The sequence below is a fragment of the Penaeus japonicus genome, unplaced genomic scaffold (genome assembly GCF_977035675.1).
Source record: "Penaeus japonicus unplaced genomic scaffold, GWHDUDI00000001_assembly GWHDUDI00000018, whole genome shotgun sequence".
NCBI lineage: Eukaryota > Metazoa > Arthropoda > Malacostraca > Decapoda > Penaeidae > Penaeus > Penaeus japonicus.
In genome coordinates this window covers 35,574,521-35,594,520 of record NW_028234420.1, presented here as the reverse complement: position 1 = coordinate 35,594,520, position 20,000 = coordinate 35,574,521, and the positions used below count along the sequence as shown (strand labels likewise).

At 32.8% G+C, this 20,000-nt stretch overlaps 3 protein-coding genes across 6 annotated transcripts in view; 1 reads left to right on the top strand and 2 right to left on the bottom strand.

Annotated features, from left to right (window-relative positions):
• Positions 1-771, bottom strand: part of LOC122253569 (dehydrogenase/reductase SDR family member 12) — a 22,435-nt gene extending 21,664 nt beyond the window's left edge. For 2 of the 4 annotated variants that reach the window (XM_043016785.2, XM_086546909.1), the window contains exon 1: positions 664-771. The gene's annotated coding sequence lies outside the window, so the exon portion shown is untranslated. Of the gene's footprint in view, positions 1-423 lie in introns of all 4 variants that reach the window. The other 2 variants (XM_043016786.2, XM_086546908.1) reach the window with 2 other exon arrangements.
• A 4,669-nt stretch (positions 772-5,440) lies between these two features.
• On the top strand, positions 5,441-8,667 carry LOC122253568 (triple QxxK/R motif-containing protein). Its single transcript, XM_043016783.2, has 4 exons — positions 5,441-5,565; positions 6,332-6,392; positions 6,935-7,023; positions 7,331-8,667. Exons 2-4 carry the CDS (start codon positions 6,332-6,334, stop codon positions 7,421-7,423), a joined length of 243 nt encoding a protein of 80 aa, XP_042872717.1. The 5' UTR covers positions 5,441-5,565; the 3' UTR covers positions 7,424-8,667.
• Positions 8,668-11,301: 2,634 nt separating this feature from the next.
• Positions 11,302-19,995, bottom strand: mRpL46 (mitochondrial ribosomal protein L46). Its single transcript, XM_043016780.2, has 6 exons — positions 19,862-19,995; positions 16,990-17,108; positions 16,131-16,335; positions 14,914-15,056; positions 12,351-12,482; positions 11,302-11,658 (listed from the first exon to the last, which is right to left on the bottom strand). The coding sequence occupies exons 1-6, from the start codon at positions 19,929-19,931 to the stop codon at positions 11,500-11,502; spliced, it is 828 nt and encodes a 275-aa protein (XP_042872714.2). The 5' UTR covers positions 19,932-19,995; the 3' UTR covers positions 11,302-11,499.
• Between the last annotated feature and the right edge of the window lie 5 nt (positions 19,996-20,000).

The window sequence follows — 20,000 nt, the reverse complement described above, 5'->3', positions numbered from 1 at the left end:
GCTTAGTGGAACGCTCTTCGTAAATCTGTGACGAAGTGCGACACCCATCTTTTTTTTTCTTAAATTTGCGGATATGAGCTTCGCGGTTGGGCGTGTATTACAATAGCACCATGTTTTTAGTTTTTTTTTTTTTTTATCTCTCGAGTCACGCGTTAAAAAAAAAATTGTCACCGAGGTTGCTATGATAGCTTTACATATTTAGGTTTAATGTTTTCCATCTATATTTTACTCCATTTTGCGAGAGACTTTCTTCTCCGAATGATGCTCCTACACAGAAGTTACTGGAGCGAAAAATTCGATTGTGTCACTCACGGAAAAAAACATAATGTACAAAATCACAGACGATCTAAGCTATGGATGTAGTGATAACTAATCTCTCATCTCAGATGATGGTGTTTCAATCTGAATAACAATGCTACTTACAGTATCTAATGTATTCTTTACAATCCGCTGAAATCACAGGTAATCATCAACCATTTTTTTATAACATTACGAAATTACTGCCGTCAAAACACGTGATGTCAGAATCTCGTGACTGTCGCCGCAACTTTCCATGTTATCTGACTTTCACTTTCTAAGTAATATTTTGAGAAAAAAAACCTTCTCTTCCTTTTCTTTGTCTTGAGTTCTTGATATCATGTAAGCGTTGAGAGCACGAATTACCTTATAGTTGATATCAGACACAACACTTTGCGGACTTGTGTATTAACTCTTCCACAGTCAGCTGTAGACTGCCTCTGCTGTGATGTTGGCGTGGAAGCAGTGTTCCCAGACGCGCGTGGCGTGAAATCATTATCATTATCATTATCATGTTCATAATCATAATCATTATCATCATTATTACTATCCTTTTTATTTCTTTTATTATCATTATCACTATCATCATCATTATCATTATCACTATCATCATCATTATCATTATCATCGTTATTATCATCATATCATTATTACTATCATTATCATCATTATTATCACCATTATCATAATTATTATTATAATTATTATCATTACCATCATCATTGTCATTATCCTAATCATTATCATTATCATAATCAATATCACTATCATTATCATTATCACAATCATTATCATTATCATTATCATTATCATTATCATTATCATTATCATTATCATTATCATTATCATTATCATTATCATCATCATCATTATCATTATCATTATCATTATCATTATCATTATCATTATCATTATCATTATCATTATCATTATCATTATCATTATCATTATCATTATCATTATCATTATCATTATCATTATCATTATCATTATCATTATCATTATCATTATCATTATCATTATCATTATCATTATCATTATCATTATCATTATCATTATCATTATCATTATCATTATCATTATCATTATCATTATCATTATCATTATCATTATCATTATCATTATCATTATCATTATCATTATCATTATCATTATCATTATCATTATCATTATCATTATCATTATCATTATCATTATCATTATCATTATCATTATCATTATCATTATCATTATCATTATCATTATCATTATCATTATCATTATCATTATCATTATCATTATCATTATCATTATCATTATCATTATCATTATCATTATCATTATCATTATCATTATCATTATCATTATCATTATCATTATCATTATCATTATCATTATCATTATCATTATCATTATCATTATCATTATCATTATCATTATCATTATCATTATCATTATCATTATCATTATCATTATCATTATCATTATCATTATCATTATCATTATCATTATCATTATCATTATCATTATCATTATCATTATCATTATCATTATCATTATCATTATCATTATCATTATCATTATCATTATCATTATCATTATCATTATCATTATCATTATCATTATCATTATCATTATCATTATCATTATCATTATCATTATCATTATCATTATCATTATCATTATCATTATCATTATCATTATCATTATCATTATCATTATCATTATCATTATCATTATCATTATCATTATCATTATCATTATCATTATCATTATCATTATCATTATCATTATCATTATCATTATCATTATCATTATCATTATCATTATCATTATCATTATCATTATCATTATCATTATCATTATCATTATCATTATCATTATCATTATCATTATCATTATCATTATCATTATCATTATCATTATCATTATCATTATCATTATCATTATCATTATCATTATCATTATCATTATCATTATCATTATCATTATCATTATCATTATCATTATCATTATCATTATCATTATCATTATCATTATCATTATCATTATCATTATCATTATCATTATCATTATCATTATCATTATCATTATCATTATCATTATCATTATCATTATCATTATCATTATCATTATCATTATCATTATCATTATCATTATCATTATCATTATCATTATCATTATCATTATCATTATCATTATCATTATCATTATCATTATCATTATCATTATCATTATCATTATCATTATCATTATCATTATCATTATCATTATCATTATCATTATCATTATCATTATCATTATCATTATCATTATCATTATCATTATCATTATCATTATCATTATCATTATCATTATCATTATCATTATCATTATCATTATCATTATCATTATCATTATCATTATCATTATCATTATCATTATTATTATCATTATCATTATTATCATCATTATCATTATCATTATCATTATCATTATCATTATCATTATCATTATCATTATCATTATCATTATCATTATCATTATCATTATCATTATCATTATCATTATCATTATCATGATCATTATCATTATCATTATCATTATCATTGTCATTATCATTATCATTATCATTATCATTATCATTATCGTTATCGTTATCATTATCATTATCATTGTCATTGTCATTATCATTATCATTATCAGTGTTAGTGTCATTGTCATTATCATTGTCATTATCATTATCATTATTATTATCATTATCGTTATCATTATCATTATCATTACCATTATCATTATCATTATCATTATCATTATCATTATCATCATAATTATCATTATCATTATCATTATCATTATCGTTATCATTATCATTATCATTATCATTATCATTGTCATTATCATTATCATTGTTATTGTCATTATCATTATCATTGTCATTATCATTATCATTATCATTATCGTTATAATTACCATAATCCTTATTATTATCTTTATCACTATTATCATTATCATTATCATTATCATTAATGTTATCATTATTATTGTTATTGTTGTTATTATGATTATCCTCCTCCCCCTCATTATCATTATTGTCATTATCATTAGAATTATCATCACTTATGATTATCATCGTAGTTATTAACTTAATCATTATTGGTTTTATTGTTGTATTGTAATCATTGCTATCCTAATTGTACTCATTTGCTTTTATAAGTTCTTTCATAATTATCCTTATCATATTTATTATTGTTATTATCATTACTATCATCAATATTGTATCTAATGTTGATACTAATTTTACCATTGCAAATCTATATTATATTTTTCATTCATTTTTCTTACGTAGGTCTACTATTAAATAGAGAAGGCACAATAGATATATACTGATACATATCTGTAGAAATTTAATATTAATAAGTAAATGCTTATTTTAGACAAACAAACAATCCCAACAGAAAATAAATGATAATGATTTAAAAATAATAAAAAGGGGTAAAAAATAAACATGTTAATGATACAAGTGCACGTGTTTATGACCAAAGTTTCCCAATATTTTTCGTATCAAATCATACATAGCGATCTCCTAATTAACATCTAAAATGTTAATTGATGTTGATACCGAAGCGCTGAGTCTAATCACAGCTTACTAAACCATGGATCTAGTTTAGATTTATGAGTATCATGAGTATTAGGAATTTTAAACCTTGTGTATATATATTTATGCCTTTTTTAAGAATCATATTGCTTCGTTGTCAGCTGACTAGGGATGGGAGGGGTGGGGTGGTGGTGAGGGGGTGATAAGTAGCCAAGGAAATCAGCTGATCTCTGTGTCAGGAAAGGTTAATTTCGGTACTAGAGCGAGGTTATCAAATATAGTTCTATGAGTATTATATTCTTACCCATATACATATACACATATGAACACATATACACGTGTGTGTGTGTGTGTGTGTGTGTGTGTGTGTGTGTGTGTGTGTGTGTGTGTGTGTGTGTGTGTGTGTGTGTGTGTGTATGTGTATGTCATGTTGTGATGTTATGTGGTTGTTTGTTATATACATTATTACATGTATGTATAAATATACATTCAAATATACATGCACATATTGTAGCATGTATCATATATATTTATATATATTATATCATATTTGAATATATATATATATTATATATATATATAGGAATATCTATGAATAGTATATCATATCTATAGGTATATATATATATAGTATAGTAGCACACAGTATATATAATATATATGGATATATATATATACTATAATCTATATATAGTATATTAACTATGCGAGAGAGAGAGAGAATAGGAGGGAGCAGCGAGAAGAGACGAGAGAGGAGGAGAAGAATATAGATGAGAGAGGAGAGAGACGAGCACACATCACAGAGACGAGAGGGAGAGAAGAGAAAGACCATTCGAGGAGAGGAAGAACGATGAGAGAGAGAGAAAGAGAGGAGAGAGATGAAGAGAGAGAGAGATAGAGGAGAGATGAGGACGAGAGAAAGAGGATAGAGGAGAACGAGAGAGAGGATATAGAGGAGAGAGAGAGAGAGAGGAGAAAGAAAGGAGGGAAGAGATGAGAGAGAGGGAGAGGAGAGAGAGCGTAGAGAGACGAGAGAGTGAGAGTGAGGAGAGAGAGAGATAAAAAAGAGAGTGAGAGAGAGAGAGAGAGAGAGAGAGACAGAAAAAGGAGGAGAGAGAGAAGAGAGAGAGGGAGAGAGAGAGAGAGACGAGAGCAGAGAGAGAGGGAGAGACCGAGATAGAAGAGAGATAGATAGATATAGAAGAAGTATAGGGAGTAGAGACGGACCGGGAGGAGAGAGAGACAGGGTCGGAGAAGACGGGGAGAGAGAGAGAGGTAAGAGAGAGAGAGAAAGAGAGACGAGATCGAGTGAGAAGAGATTGCAGACAGAGAGAGAGAGAGAGAGGAGACAGACACAGAACAGAAGGACATCGAAACAGAGAGACAGGAGGACATCACAGAAATACCTATAGACAGGAAGAGAAGAGACAGACATACACACGTACAGAGAAAAACAAAATACAGCGGAAAAGATAGCACGAGATCGATACATACATACATACATACATACATACATACATACATACATACATATAAGCCATACAACAACACCAATTTCCCAATCACCCCGGCACGACAATCCCCCGACGCCGCACGACAATATTCTCCCTCGCGCGACATCGCTTTCATAGCCCGAGGGGACGTGTCAAAGATCGCAGTGTCAAGATCAAGTTGATGAGATAGACAATTTTCGCTTTTATCGACGATTAAAGGTATGGATGTCTATCAATTTGGCTCGGAATATAATGAATAGTTTACTGTTGATCTTTGGGTGACTGTGGGACTATATGACATCTTTTTAAAGAGGAAATTAAGGAGAAAACAAATTTCGATTGGGATTTTAAAAGGCTATTGAGAGGCTTATCTTCGGTTATCAATTGAGCTCAGCAAGTTAATTAATATATATTTGGGGGTTTATTTATGATGTGTGGGGTTTAGCTCGTGGTTTGAAGCATAAGAGATTCTGTTGTTCATTGTGGTAGGTTTTCTTTTGTTAAGAATAGATATTAAAGCGTATTTAACAAAGAAAAAAAATTGTTTCGTCCCCATTTTAGTCAAATTTCCATCAAGGGTGACTGTAATAATAATGTTACTAACTCTACATTACTAACTTGGCCTTTCTTTTCACAAATAGTCTGAGAATGGTGTGAATTTAACCAGTTTCACATATATGTATTTTTTTAATTTTTAGAAATGACTTATTTTTTCGAGCAAAGTCTAAGTTTAAGATCTATTAGCATATTTTTCTCTTGTATATGCAAGCCAATCTATACATAATTAAATGTATATTATAAGATTTAAAAAAAACACTGGCTTTCCATAATATAAGTTTACAGATAATAAAAGAAAACAAATTTGTAATAGTATATATCATATGAATAAGTTTATATATTTATAATATGTAAGAAGAATCAAAGTTACAACATACAACCCAATAACACATTTAAAAACCAAGTTTAATCGAGCATTGTGTTTCAGATGGGTCGTAAAGATGTTCACACACACAGCCTTCCTGTGGACAAATACAGGAAGCAGATTGGTTAGTATTTTAGTTATTAGTGTTATTGTGATAATTATTGTCTACACCACTGTTGCCGTTGCTATCTTCAGTTTCATTTTGAGATCAAAGTTGTGATTATGATCTATACTCATTGGTATTATTTATCAATATCTCACAGGCACAGGCACTCACACTCACACTTGCGCTCACACTCACACTCACACTCACACTCACACTCACACTCACACTCACACTCACACTCTCACTCTCACTCTCACTCTCACTCTCACTCTCACTCTCACTCTCACTCTCACTCTCACTCTCACTCTCACTCTCACTCTCACTCTCTCTCTCTCTCTCTCTCTCTCTCTCTCTCTCTCTCTCTCTCTCTCTCTCTCTCTTGCTCTAATACACACTCACTCCTACTCACACTCACTCTCTTGCTCTAATACACACACACACACTTATACACTTACATTCACGTTCACATTCACACTCACACTCACATTCACACTCACACTCACACTCACACTCAAACACACTGCATTCACGCTTATATAATAATGCTCTCAAACCCTCAGGTACTCAGAACAAAAAGAAAACCAATGTTGACGTCAAGGGGCTCAAGAAGAACACGGAGGTGAAGAGCAGCTCTCCTAAACTATACCAGGTATATTACTAAGTCTCATTTTCTCTCTTTGAATTTAAGGACATTTATTGATGTAATTAGTTGTAGTTTATGATATACTGCAGTAGTTTAATGAGAGATGTTCAATCAAGTTCCTGATTACTGTTGTATGAAAATGTTTCAGTTCAACTGCATGACAGTGTAGGTGCTACTTTAAATGGCTGTAAGAAATGATTGAAATGGTTAAATTAATCTTGAAAACTGTGAAGTACTTAGTAAATCTCAGGCTAGTTATAACTCGCATTATTCAATAGAAATAAGCAATTTATTTTTTTCCATTTTTTTCCAGGATATTAAAGTTGTGCTCAGTGGTTTTGCTGGAATGGTCCTGTTGAGCTACTTAGCGCTCTACCTGTGGCTTGTCAATAAGAAAGTGGAGTAAAAAGTGCCATACCAAATATTATGCAAGGAATTATGCACTTGGAGCAATTATTAATATGTATAATAATCAAGATTCACTGTGCTCAAAATGATGCATAAAATTCATGGCATAAATATTTTTTCAGTATTCACTGTATATGATAGTGGGTAGGACAGATGTACCAAAGTGTAAAATACTTTTGAACTATGCAGGATAGAGAATTGGACGTAAAAGAGTATGAAATCATTCAAGATATTTATAACTTTAGGAAGTCAATTTTACATATCATAGTTGCAAGCTTTAAAATGCACAAGAGCTCTTCAGGATAGCAATAATAACCTTTTGAGATTAATATGTTCAATTTTTTACACACTACTGATAGTTCAAACGATATTAGTAAGTTCTGTTTGGTTACTTTTTACATTATATTATCTGGTGCTTGTTTAATACTAGTCGTTAAGGGCATATAAGTTATTTACATGTATTGGGAATCATTTCATATACTTTAAAACAACAGTAGGCTCGTATTATGCTGTGAATGGTATTAAACTTCCTGAACATTGATTTCGAAAGGTATAGATTCACTAACTCAACTACCAGTACTAAAATATAAGTATATGTATATGATACCAAATTTTTATTATGGTTTTCTTCTTTATAGTCAGTCTAATACCAAAGCAATATTTGTTTTTCCTGTAATGTAGCCAAGGCAACTTCATTCTAATTAATGGCAGCACAAATTGTTGCAAAGAAATTTGCTTCAATTGTTTGTATTGTGATTCTTATTGATAAAAATAGGATATTATGGTTCAAAGATATTAAGTTGAAAGAAATATGTTGTTGTGATTTTATCCCTTTCTAAAAAAAGATATTTCGGTTGTATGGGAACTGGTCTAGAGACAAAAAATATGGCTTTCTTTTATTAAGAGCCAGTGTTGTGATGTACTTGTTGGCTTGCTGAAGTTAAATTTTATTTTGTTATATTGTGTTTACGATGATTAAAGTGCTATTTTTGGTATAATAATGTAATATTTAGTTGGCAAGTAATGGTAAGAAAAGAAGAAATTTACCATTCTTGTATTCCATTATTATTATTTTTGTTATTTATATGTGGATTCTTAGTAGTAGTGAGAATATGAGAACAAATATTTTTATGATAAAAGGGTCTGGAATTATGCACAAATATAATATGTAAGGTACTTTTTTACTGGAAAGGTTACCATTCAAGTTGGTTTTGATATTAAGCAATAAAACAAAATTATTTAGACAGACTTTTGTTATCCTAGATAAACTGATATGGTTATTGTCCGTTCATGTTACACATTGAGATTATCACCATTATTAGTTCTTTACATTAACTGCTAGCTTTATGTGAAAGACTTTTAGGGAATTTATTGGCAAAATAATAAGTGAGTTTGTCCATGTGTGTATATATATGATGGTAGTTTATTCATTTATTTATATTACTTTGAAGTGAAAAAATGTATAAAACAGTAAATAGTTAAAACAATCAATTAAACACGTGTCTTCTATGCATAAAAGGTCAGTTTTAGCTTCTACTTCCTTCTGTAGAGATAATAAGCACATTTAATCATACATGAAGTGTTTTATAATGTTCTGTTATAGAAAGGGAAGCAAATTAGAATTACATATCTTTTTCTGAAAATACAATCCCATAAATTTTAATTAACTAGTACCAAAATTCTTTAATTGTCACAAAATAACAACCTTGTTCAGCAAATATTCTTGATTTCTTCCATTTTATTTGCAGAATTTCTTTATCTGCAATTCTTTTCATATCAAAGAAAAATATCTTGCATGTGATCTTTTCAATCTTCGAACATGTCTCACTATATCCATTATCAATATATGTACGTACTTTATATTTAAAAAAAAAGTTATTCCATTGGTTTATTTATTTTCAAAAGATTTTTCATTTTTTTTCTAACATTTATAAATGTTTCAATTGTCTAGTACTCATGACCTGTCCTTTTAATTATGAGAAACTATAACATTTTATTGGCAAGTTATATTACATGAAATGAAACTTTGTGGGTGGAGCTTGAATGTTTGATAACAACATATGTTATTTTACCCTTCCTGGACACACTGACTCAAAAAGAGTTGATTAAAAAAAAAAAAAAAAATCATCCTTATCATTTATCTCAAACTATTGCAATTACCTTCTCCAGAAAGAGTATTATGCAATTAATATATTTTTCAAACTTACCAATGAGCAAACTAATATAGCTCTCTTTCTATGCTGAGTCTCACGTTATAGAGGTGCGTACAGTTGCCGCCATGCCACTGTTTTTCAACTTATTTTCCAGTTATCAAAGGCTCTTGTTTAACAGCGAAAGAGTATCAACAGGCCTGAGGATGAAAGATCTGTTTCTCTATAAAAGTTATTTCTTCAAAGCATAGCATCAACATTATCTCCTGTGTAAAACTATGCTTGTCGTAATTTTGTATAATTAATAGAAAACAGAATTTGAAATCTGTGTTATGCAAGATTCAGGTTTACTTCCTCTATAACCTTGATTTGTAATGGAATTTCTGTATTTGAGAGCACAGGAGGAAGGAATGGGAATCCTAGCCTAGAAAAGGTACACATCAAGGAAAATAGGATCGAGAGAGAGAAAAAAAATCCAACAAAGTGAAGTGAAGTAAAAAAGAGAGAGCGAGAGAGAGAGAGAGAGAGAGAGAGAGAGAGAGAGAGGGAGAGGGGGGGGGGAGGGAGGGAGGAGAGGAGAGAGAGGAAAGAGAGAGTGGGAGAGAGAGAGAGAGAGAATTTTAAAGGAAAAATAAAAATAAATCTAAGACTAACAAAACGCATCCCTCCACAAATTATGAACTTATGCCAATCTATATACTCCCACTCAACTTCATAATATTCATCACTGATCCTAAATCATAACTTTTATTATGATTTCAAGCTGTCAAATGTTAAACTTTATTAAGGTTAAAGTTCTCCTTCATGCCTTCTACTTTTCATCTATACTACATCATTTAGTGAGATTGATGCACTTTACATGTGTGGTAAGTTTAAGATATGCCAAAGAAATTAAACAAAAAAGGAAATGAAGATTATTGTATCAGGTACTTCCCTGTGTTATCCATATTTCAAAATCTTTTGTATTATTTTAATGAAAATCTATGAATACTAGTGTAAGGAAACTGTATAATTCAATTCTAGAAATTGGAGAAAAGAATGGACAATTATAATAATAATGAAAAAAAAGATAATCAAATACTGTATTCTGCAGGGTTGATTTGAGATGGAACAATAAATATATCATGAAAACTCTATTAACCAATTGCGTATGGGTGTCACGTTGGCACTGATTAGGCCTAAAAGACAGGTGTTAATGAGTACATGATGTAACATGGGGATCTGCTCACAGTTGAAGTGCACACAGAGCCATGAAGCATTATTGCTGTAACGGGGCTAGCTCCAGAGCTACAGGGTTCCAAAGTCAGCCTAAACCTACATTTGATGATGGATATATGGAAAATTATTGTTTGGGCTAGTCTGCGCTACTGAGAGGGTGGAGAAAACACTCTCCCTGTCCCTCTAATTTTAAGCTGGTGCCGCTAGTGTTGCCTGCCCTGACGACCAGTAAAGTTGTTAGGCACCCTGTCCGCAATGGGTTAAAAGAAGGTAAAAAAAAGAGAAAAAAAGAAGAAAAAAAAAAGACTGAGAAGAAAGATTTTTTTTTTCTCTTACTGAGAACTAAATTGGTCCTATATCTAAAAGGAAACAACTGCAAATATGAACTAGTAAATTAAATATTTTGTTTGAGTAAAGAGATGTTGTCAGCATTTTTTCAGTTATAAATAAATATAGTTATTTATACACATTTCAAGAATACTATCCATGGCTAAAAGAAATATCAAAATAGTTTTTTCTATACAATGCTTTATTACAAAAACATCTTTTAAATATTTACATGGAGCCACAAGAAAACCAGGTGTGCGCACAGCATTTGAGAGATGTGGTACCTACTTCACATAAACCACATTGCAATGCTATTCGTTCAAGAACTTTCTTGTTCCTGGTATATAATACAAGCGAGCGATCAAGTGACATGTACCGGTCACTTGTCCGATACCAAGAACCTCGACACGGAATCGGCATAGGATCGCTTCAATCTCTCATCCAGCTGGTCCTGTGAGAGCCACTGGTGCTCTATTACGTCTTGTCCTGGCTGTACATTTCCGCTGGTTTCCCTGACCATTCCCTTGTAGAAGAACACCTGTGGGGAGGATACTTCAAGTTAGTTAACGGGTTTGATTGCTGAGGCAAAGGTCACACGGTAATTGATAGCTGTGATACTTTTTATAAATTTTTTGGTTGGATATGCATAGGCTTTATCAATAGTAACTTTCTGTATGGAGGAGTGCTTTGTCTGGATATATATATATATAATCTGATAATTAAAGCTGTTTTTAGTTTTTTATTACATTGTTAAGTTTATCTCTGCTTATTCAAGTTTATTTTTAATTTTTCCTTGATTAGTAATTACACAAGTTTTCCACTGTCTGATACTTATGACCTGTCCTTTTAATTATGTGTAACTACATATATATATTTTATGTTCATTATATCTTAATGTTTGAATATTTAGCATTTGTATATGAATATTTACATATCTGGGCATTAATGTTTACTTTAACTACATACTGAAGTATTCCCCAAAATATGTATGATAAATTGTATGCTTTAGTTTGATAAATAAGTGGTTGGAGTATGAATGTCAAGAGTGTCATGCATGTTGGTACAACCCAAAGGATGAAGCATTCAATAACATAGTAACATTAACAGTCTGGAAGTATCAACAGGTTAAAATTCAAATTCCTTCTGTATTACTTCATACAATAAATTTTAGAGAAATGGACATAATGACAACAACGAGAACCAACAGATCAGAATGTCGTGCAGCCTCACCTTTGCACCAATGAACCCATCCTTTCGAGCCTGTTTGGGGAATTTGTATTTGTAATATCCGCAGGGAGCATTGCCGAGGAATTTCACTTTCAGGGATGTACCACAAGTCTCTCGCACCACCCGTTCACATGTCTGAAATGATGGAAATTAGGTTTATTTATCAAAACAAGCCAAACTTTTCTAAAATGAGATCATCATCCAAAGAATCTTTGAATCTTAGGCCATGTTTAAAACCGATATGAAGTTCTGATATATATACTATTCTCACACACACACACGCACACGCACATGCACACACACACACACACACATACACACACACACAATAAGAAAGAGTTGATGATTGATGTAAAGAGTTGGTGGAAGATGTAATCTAAAAAAGTGCCTAGATGTCCAGATATTACTTTCCAAATATCCCTTATAGTTTATGATCTTGATTTCTTTTGGCCTTTAAAAAGGTCAATATCTAACATAATCAATTACACTTTATACTTCTAGGAGAAATAAATAAGTGACTTAAAACTTGAAAAATATTTTTATGTTGACAATTGGTGGCATTACAAAAAATAATTGAAAGACATAACCACAAACCACAAAAGTTGATAAAGCAGTAAAGAATTTTTTTTTGCAATCCTCCTAAACATTCTGTCAGCCTTCCATAACTGAATATATAAGTGCATTATAATATCTGTCAACATATAACATTAAAAAGTTCCCAGCCTATGTAGTTAAAAATAAAAAATAAATTTGGGTGCCATTACCCCTTAACCCTTTCCCGATGGGGCACTCGCTACGCGCAGTCCCCTATGCCGGGCGATTGCAATATTGCATTGTAATCGTCACAATCGCATGACGCCCCGGCATCGGGAGTTTGGCTGTGTCACACGAGTGTGACGCACCGTCGTCATAGGGTTAAGGAGTCACCTTTTGCAGCAACACACTGCCACCAGCTGCTCCATAAAAGTCCTGTTTTTTTAAGAGTCAAGCACCATTTGCAATTCAAGCTGGATCTTGTTAAAGTCTACCATTCCAGACATGACCCAACACCCCTTTTTTTATGTGGAGGAGGATCATCAGTGATAAAAGTTAGAACTATAGGTCCAACAGAAGACAAAAGAAGCAATGTTCATATTGGAAGACCTCACATTCTCTGAACCTACACGAGGTGAAGCAGGTTAGGACTATTTTCTACTTTTTCTATTTTAACATTGACAAGGTTGTGTCCGGTGAATTGATCCTTCAGTGACAGTCATTCAACATTCTGAGATGTACATAACCTGAGCAGCGGCACAACGGTAATTGGGAGATCCACCACAACATAACATCTGCTCAAAGGGCATTGAAAATCTGTTTCTGCCACACCAGAAAAAAGTTTGTTCATCTCCTGTATTTGTTGTACTTGGGTCCCAGTGACTTCTTCATCTCTCCCAAGATCCAGTGCAATTGAATGGTGGCCAATTTTAAATCATATATATACACAAGTTTTACTGTTTGATCTTACATCCTATTCCTCCCTTAACCCGTTTACAACAGGGCTATTTTGGCTCTAAATGGTCGTCATGCTGGGATATTACTAACACATAAGCCTAACACCTCAGGATTCTTGGTAGCACTGGCCGGCACTGGTTATAGAGACATATAATATAGTGATTGTGGATGTACCCCACTAAAGTACATATAGTATGTCATCAATTTTGGATATCTTTACCCTTAGGATTCTGCTATCTTCATAGGTGGACTGTAGTCATTTCATTTTCTTCTCCAGAGTCTTCTTTGAGTTAACCAAGGAATTAAGTTCCTTCTTATGTTCAGTGCTTTGCTCTACAGTTCTTTAGGTGATGGGGAAGTCTGATATCTTTTTCTCAACTTCTGCAAGTTCTTCTGACATTTCTTGATAAGCTGGTGAATTAATGGTCAGTTGGCATAATGGTCAGTTCCTTGGCTTTATTCTTGGAACATGGCATCAGATAATTATCCAGACATAGAAACTCAGGCACCAAGAATAGCAACTTCATGATAAGCTGTACATGCTCTGCAGTATATTTAAGAAGCCTGCTCTAAAAACCCAGGAGTCCAGCTTTAGATTTCATTAAACAAGTATTCAATCTCTTGAGTTCATCATCATACTTTTTTTCTCTGTCTTGTATTTCCTTTGAGTAGTCCCTTTCTTCTGCATTGTCTGCGTCTTATAATTTGAATACATAGCAATAGCAGCTGAATAGAACTTGTGAAATGAGACACTCACCGCCAATCATAATGCCATACAAGTAACAGGCATTGCAGAAAACTAATTACCATACAAGGAGCAAAACAAATATGCAAATGTATACCCATACACTTATGTTACTAACAATAAAGTTTCAACCAAGTATAATGATACAGTGTTTTTACTACTTCTAAGGTGTTTTCTAGTGATAATTTTCTAAAGCTTCACTTTGTCACCTGATTTAACAGACAATAAGCATGGAAAACAGATAATACACCATCATACCACATCACTGAAGCTCAGTTGTCATTTTTAATTCTTTCTAAAAATGCTTCAGGTATTTCATAACCAACTTACCTGTCTTAAGGTTTCTCCTGGTACCCAGGGAGCTTGAGGTAAGACCCACTGGTGATCTCTGCCCAACTTCTGCTTGACTACTAATATCAGAGATCTTTCAAGGGCTCTGTTTAAACTGCTCAGATCATTTTTCTTATCAGCATCTGAAACAATAAAATATGTTTTAAAATATCAACCCACAGTGTGAATATTTCTAATACCTAGTGTTTTTGATGTGTTCCTTATATTAGCTTTCTCACTCTTTGCATGGTCCTAATCAAAATAATTGCCATAACAAAGAAAGAGATAACAGTATCCATGATTTTCTTATCAAAGTCATATCATAGATATCTGAGGTCAATATATCTTATCCCATTCTCAACCCATTGCGGACGGGGGTAGATTCGCTTGGCCAGTCTTCAGGATGGGTTTTATTTTAGAGTGAGGCAGCTTGAAGCAACATAATTTGAATCTTCCCATTCGCTTTCAGTCACTCATTGTAAAAGTAGAGCCATTTTTGTATTTTATTTTTTGTGTATTTTATTGAGTTTATAGTGCCATATGACACCCTCTATCAATGCTGGAGTTGACTAAAATTGTAGTATATGATCCAAATTAGCTCATTATTTTCTTTATACACAGTGTGAAACATATCACCACCTACAATGAAAATAAGAGGAAGAGGTAGGGAAGAGGAAGGAAACCTGTGCTTGTGACTGTGAGTGTCACAGTGAAAGGCATCCATATTGGCACAGGAGCACATTTTAGACACTGGGTATGGACTGAGTCACCTTCCTCTTCTTGTTCTGCCTGTACATTCTTCATCAGTGGCACTTTAGAGCAAGAGGTCGTCAACTTGCTGTGTGCCATCGCTCTATAAAGATAGTGCTTGCTAGAGACCATGGATAGGTGCCATTCAAGGCTCTCTCTCTTGCTGGTGCTAGGAGAAAGTGGTGCCATCTAGGTTTTGGATGATAAGTTAGGTTAATATTATGGTAATTACAGTAATTATGACTGCAATTGCCATCATCACTCCCTCCTTTCTCATAGTGCAATAAACGTTATGTACGTCATGATGTCCGGCGTCAGGCCAAAGCTTCTATGTCATGTATGTCATGACACCCGTCCGCAATGGGTTAATAGTACTAAGATACTGAAAAGCAAATCTCCTCAATAAAATATTCAAATAACCCACATACAATTAATCTACTTCATTGCAAACAGACCAAGTGACTTACCTGTCGTAACTGGAGCTGGCGTAAAGGCTTTGAGTTCTTCAGTGCAAGCATCTTCGAACTCTACGGCCGTTTGTTTGGAAGCCTCTTCTATGTCTACTTCCTCTGTGTCTCCTGACTTCAAGAATTCTACTCGCATTAGATCCTGTTCGTGTCTCAGTTCGTGGTTGCTCTTCAGGGAAAACTCCTTCTCCATTGTGGCCAGCATCTGGAAAATTTCCGAGAGAGGTTGGTCTGTTTGTCTTGTCAGTGTTTTAATGTATTGGGATACTTGTATTTGGATATACTGATAAAGTGCAACTTCAGTTTTTAATCAGAGTCATTGGGATTACACATCAATATCATTTTAAAGAATGATTTGCCAACAGAAAATAAATTACAGGACTTTACATGGATATGCATACAATAAATACTGTTTTAACATTAAATAACCACAGAAAGAAGAACAGCTAAAAGCAAAGGTATGAATTCTTCACAAGAATGTTCTTTCTTCTGTAAAAGCTAAAGTGTAGTATTGGTTAACAACTGGATTTACTGCCTGACACTGCTTTGTAAAAAGAACTATCAAAATACTGGCTTACACTTCTCAAAAAAGAAGCTCAACATATATAAGAACCCTTCAAAACATCCAAAAAATCTCCACCTTCCTTAGAATTATCAGCCGTATCCCTAATAATTTTCACTCCAAAGTCTTCCATTGTCTTTCCATTGTCCATATGCATTTTATGGAACAGTATTGAAGCAATTAGCAAATCCTACGTATGAGGGATGATTGACAAAGACAATTGCACAAAAATTACTGTCATTGTCCTTTGCATCTTATGAGTTGTATAGGCATGATGACCATGAAAATCACACTTGCCTCCGAATACTGAGCTTCGAGGGGAGTCATGGGGGGGCAAACCACTGGCGGCCGTGTGATACATGCTGCCCCAACAATCTGCCATTTGCCCGTAGCCTCTACTGCTGTGCTCTGTCTTCCTGGAAATTGCAAGGAGCACATAATTATGCAAAGCTTCTCTCTACTAACATTTCTTGTATAACACATAAGATGTATGGAAGATGGGGATAGTAAAGAAAAAGACACAGTAAGATGTATAATGATATTTTGTAATTTCACAATTTAGGGGACTATGAGGGCAATTTGAGCCCTGAAGAATAAGGAAAATAAGTTGAAAACTATTTCAAAGAGGTCAAAGTGACACAAAATCCTTTTGAGTTTTGTCAATAAGCTTGTGCTTGGTTGGCATTTCAAAACTAGCAAGAAAATCAGAAAAAACTTATTTTGTATGTAATCCTATTTAGAATATTCTTTAAGAAATAGAATGTAAAAATCATTACTACTATAAATATTGCACTCTTTGTACATATTATTTTCACCCATCTACTTGAAATAGACTAAGTTAATTTCCAAGATGACAGGAAGAACCTAATCTTTAACAGGGAGGTTGAGTTCCGCCTCTTGGTGTACGATACCCCTCCAGCCACACCTCAGTGAAATATAAGGATATCTAAACCAACACTGTTCTTTTGCTAGAGCTACCAATAGTGTACTTTCTTATAAACTTGCTTCTTTTTTTTATATGGATATAGTAAGAATTATATTTTGATATTTATATGAAATGTTTGTATTGTTTTTTTGTATTACCAGAATTAAAATAATTTAATGTAAAATGTTAGATAAATGAATTTACACTCATTGCAGATCAAAGATCAAGTATTGGCTGCATTTTTTAGAATATTGTAAATTCTAAGGTCTTTTCAATTCTTCCTTGTTTTGCTACATAATTGTTTTCTCTTTTTTGTTGAACTGATAAAAATAATGAGAAAACAGGGGACAGTATACCGTGATAGATGTTATTTATAGTCCTAAGGCTACCTTGGATACCTGCAGGTAGCACAGGGAACAGAGCTAGATAGTGAAACTGCCGCTTAAAGTAACAAACTAGAAAGTTCAAATATGTGGAATTGAAAATTTTCTTTAAATATTTTCAGTGATCTGATCACCTTGATCAGTTAATTAGGTATCCATTTTTTTATAAATAAATAAAAATAGATTTTGAATCATTTATTGAAATAGATCATGTGACCAAAGCTATCCATCAATATGAGTATTATTCATATAACTGAGTTCTCAAATAAAATTAATGCTAGATTATATTTTGATGTTTTTTTTCTGTTTTAAAATCTTTGATTAAGATTGTATGTGAGCTTAGATGTGAACTAGAAAGAAATCTTGTGAGTAAATAGCTATTTCTTTGTGTTTATTTTGTTAGTGCTAGAAAAGAAAGTTACCAGTTCTGAAGGGGAATTTTGGTACTTTTCCAACAGTCCTGTGTTAGGCTTATGTTTTGGCAAGCATTTATGAAAAGAATTTTCTGTTCAAAACCTCCCATCTGTAGCAGTTTCTTAAACTATTTTTTAAAAAAATACATTTCAGAAGTTACAGTTCTGTTTGCCAAATATCACCTGAAGAATAAGTAAACAAATACAAACTTAAAAAATATGGTTTTTGGTTTTAATTTACCATCCAATAAAGAACCAGTCCAACTTCTCTCTTGCCAATAATACGTGGGGGACCTTTGTTGGTCTTTTCCGTAGTGCAGAGGTCATGGTTTTTCTTTATGTGGCTTTTCTGAATACTTACACCTCATTTCCACCAGAATATATGTGATGAAGTTTTTATTTTAAGAGCACTGACAAGTGTTGACACAGTTTGATTAAATCACTAGGTAAATAGTATTGCCACTATAGTTGGTTAATGTTAACTAAAAGGTAAATATTTTGAAGACACTCAGTGGCTTTCAATATTTTTTTTCTATTTTTTTTCTTAACATCATATTAGCAGTGTTCAATTCAAATCTATTTGAAACTTGCTGCGAACCATGATAATATGAAGTCCAACATGATAGCTCTGCAGTATCAAGAGATTGCCACAATCTTCGCACTTCACAGACAACGGCTAACAAACCGCCATATAGTATATTCCGGTAGAGCTTGAGCTTGAGCTGGTTCCTCATGTGATGATGCAGCGATAGCAGCAGATGCATGGATGCTTTCTATCCATTAAACACTACAACTAATGTAAGCACTCAAACAGAACCAATAATGTTAGTATCAGTGATGAAGTGTTCTAAGTAAAAATTACCTCAGATAGTTTCAAAATATCTATTAGTAACTATACAGAAGCAAGGAGGAGGTAGAATAAGCTGGATTTAACGATAGATATCTGGATCAGATAAGTGAGTGTGGTCTTCAAAATGTGGTGACGTTTTACATGTTCTCAATGGTCATTTACTTTAGTCTTTCTGTCTTCCACTATCCCATTCTGAATCTTCCATTAGTTTTCCAATATGGTGAAGGCAATACAATGTTATAAATATAGTTAACTGAGGTTTAGGCAGGTACATATGAAATACAATGAAATACATAGTTTTATCACGTATGGAGGTTTACATATCCATTATTCGGTAAAATTCAAGACAACTGCACTTGGCTTTAACAATTTCATAGTCGACTTTCCTATCCCTTCATAATATCAAAACATAATAACACGAAACGCATTACTTCAAAGGATTACATAAGCCTTCCCATTCAAAAACTATATACGCCATATATCTCTCTCTAACCTAAACCCCTCTCCACAGTAATTAGAAAACAAAAACAAACCCACAGCATACTAACAGCCCTGATAGCCATTCCTAACGTGCGTATCTAACAATCCAAAAACTCACTTGTGTTCCATAACTGGGATATTAATCTGAAATTGCGAGGCAGAGACCGGGTCGTCTGCATCGCGGCCATGTTTACCTTCGACCAAGCGGCGTCGTTTCCTTACACTAAGCGCCGCCCAAGAGCTCGCTTTCCCTTGCC

Bases quoted from the DNA above. Each gene is read 5' to 3' on its own strand.
- mRpL46 (XM_043016780.2), bottom strand. From the start codon at position 19,931: ATGGCCGCGATGCAGACGACCCGGTCTCTGCCTCGCAATTTCAGATTA. The intron at 12,483-14,913 runs GTAAGTTGGTTA...CCATCATTTCAG, and splicing joins CAGGAGAAACCTTAAGACAG to ACATGTGAACGGGTGGTGCG. The intron at 11,659-12,350 runs GTGAGGCTGCAC...TCCTCCCCACAG, and splicing joins ATGGGTTCATTGGTGCAAAG to GTGTTCTTCTACAAGGGAAT.
- LOC122253568 (XM_043016783.2), top strand. From the start codon at position 6,332: ATGGGTCGTAAAGATGTTCACACACACAGCCTTCCTGTGGACAAATAC. The intron at 6,393-6,934 runs GTTAGTATTTTA...TCAAACCCTCAG, and splicing joins CAAATACAGGAAGCAGATTG to GTACTCAGAACAAAAAGAAA. The intron at 7,024-7,330 runs GTATATTACTAA...ATTTTTTTCCAG, and splicing joins GCTCTCCTAAACTATACCAG to GATATTAAAGTTGTGCTCAG.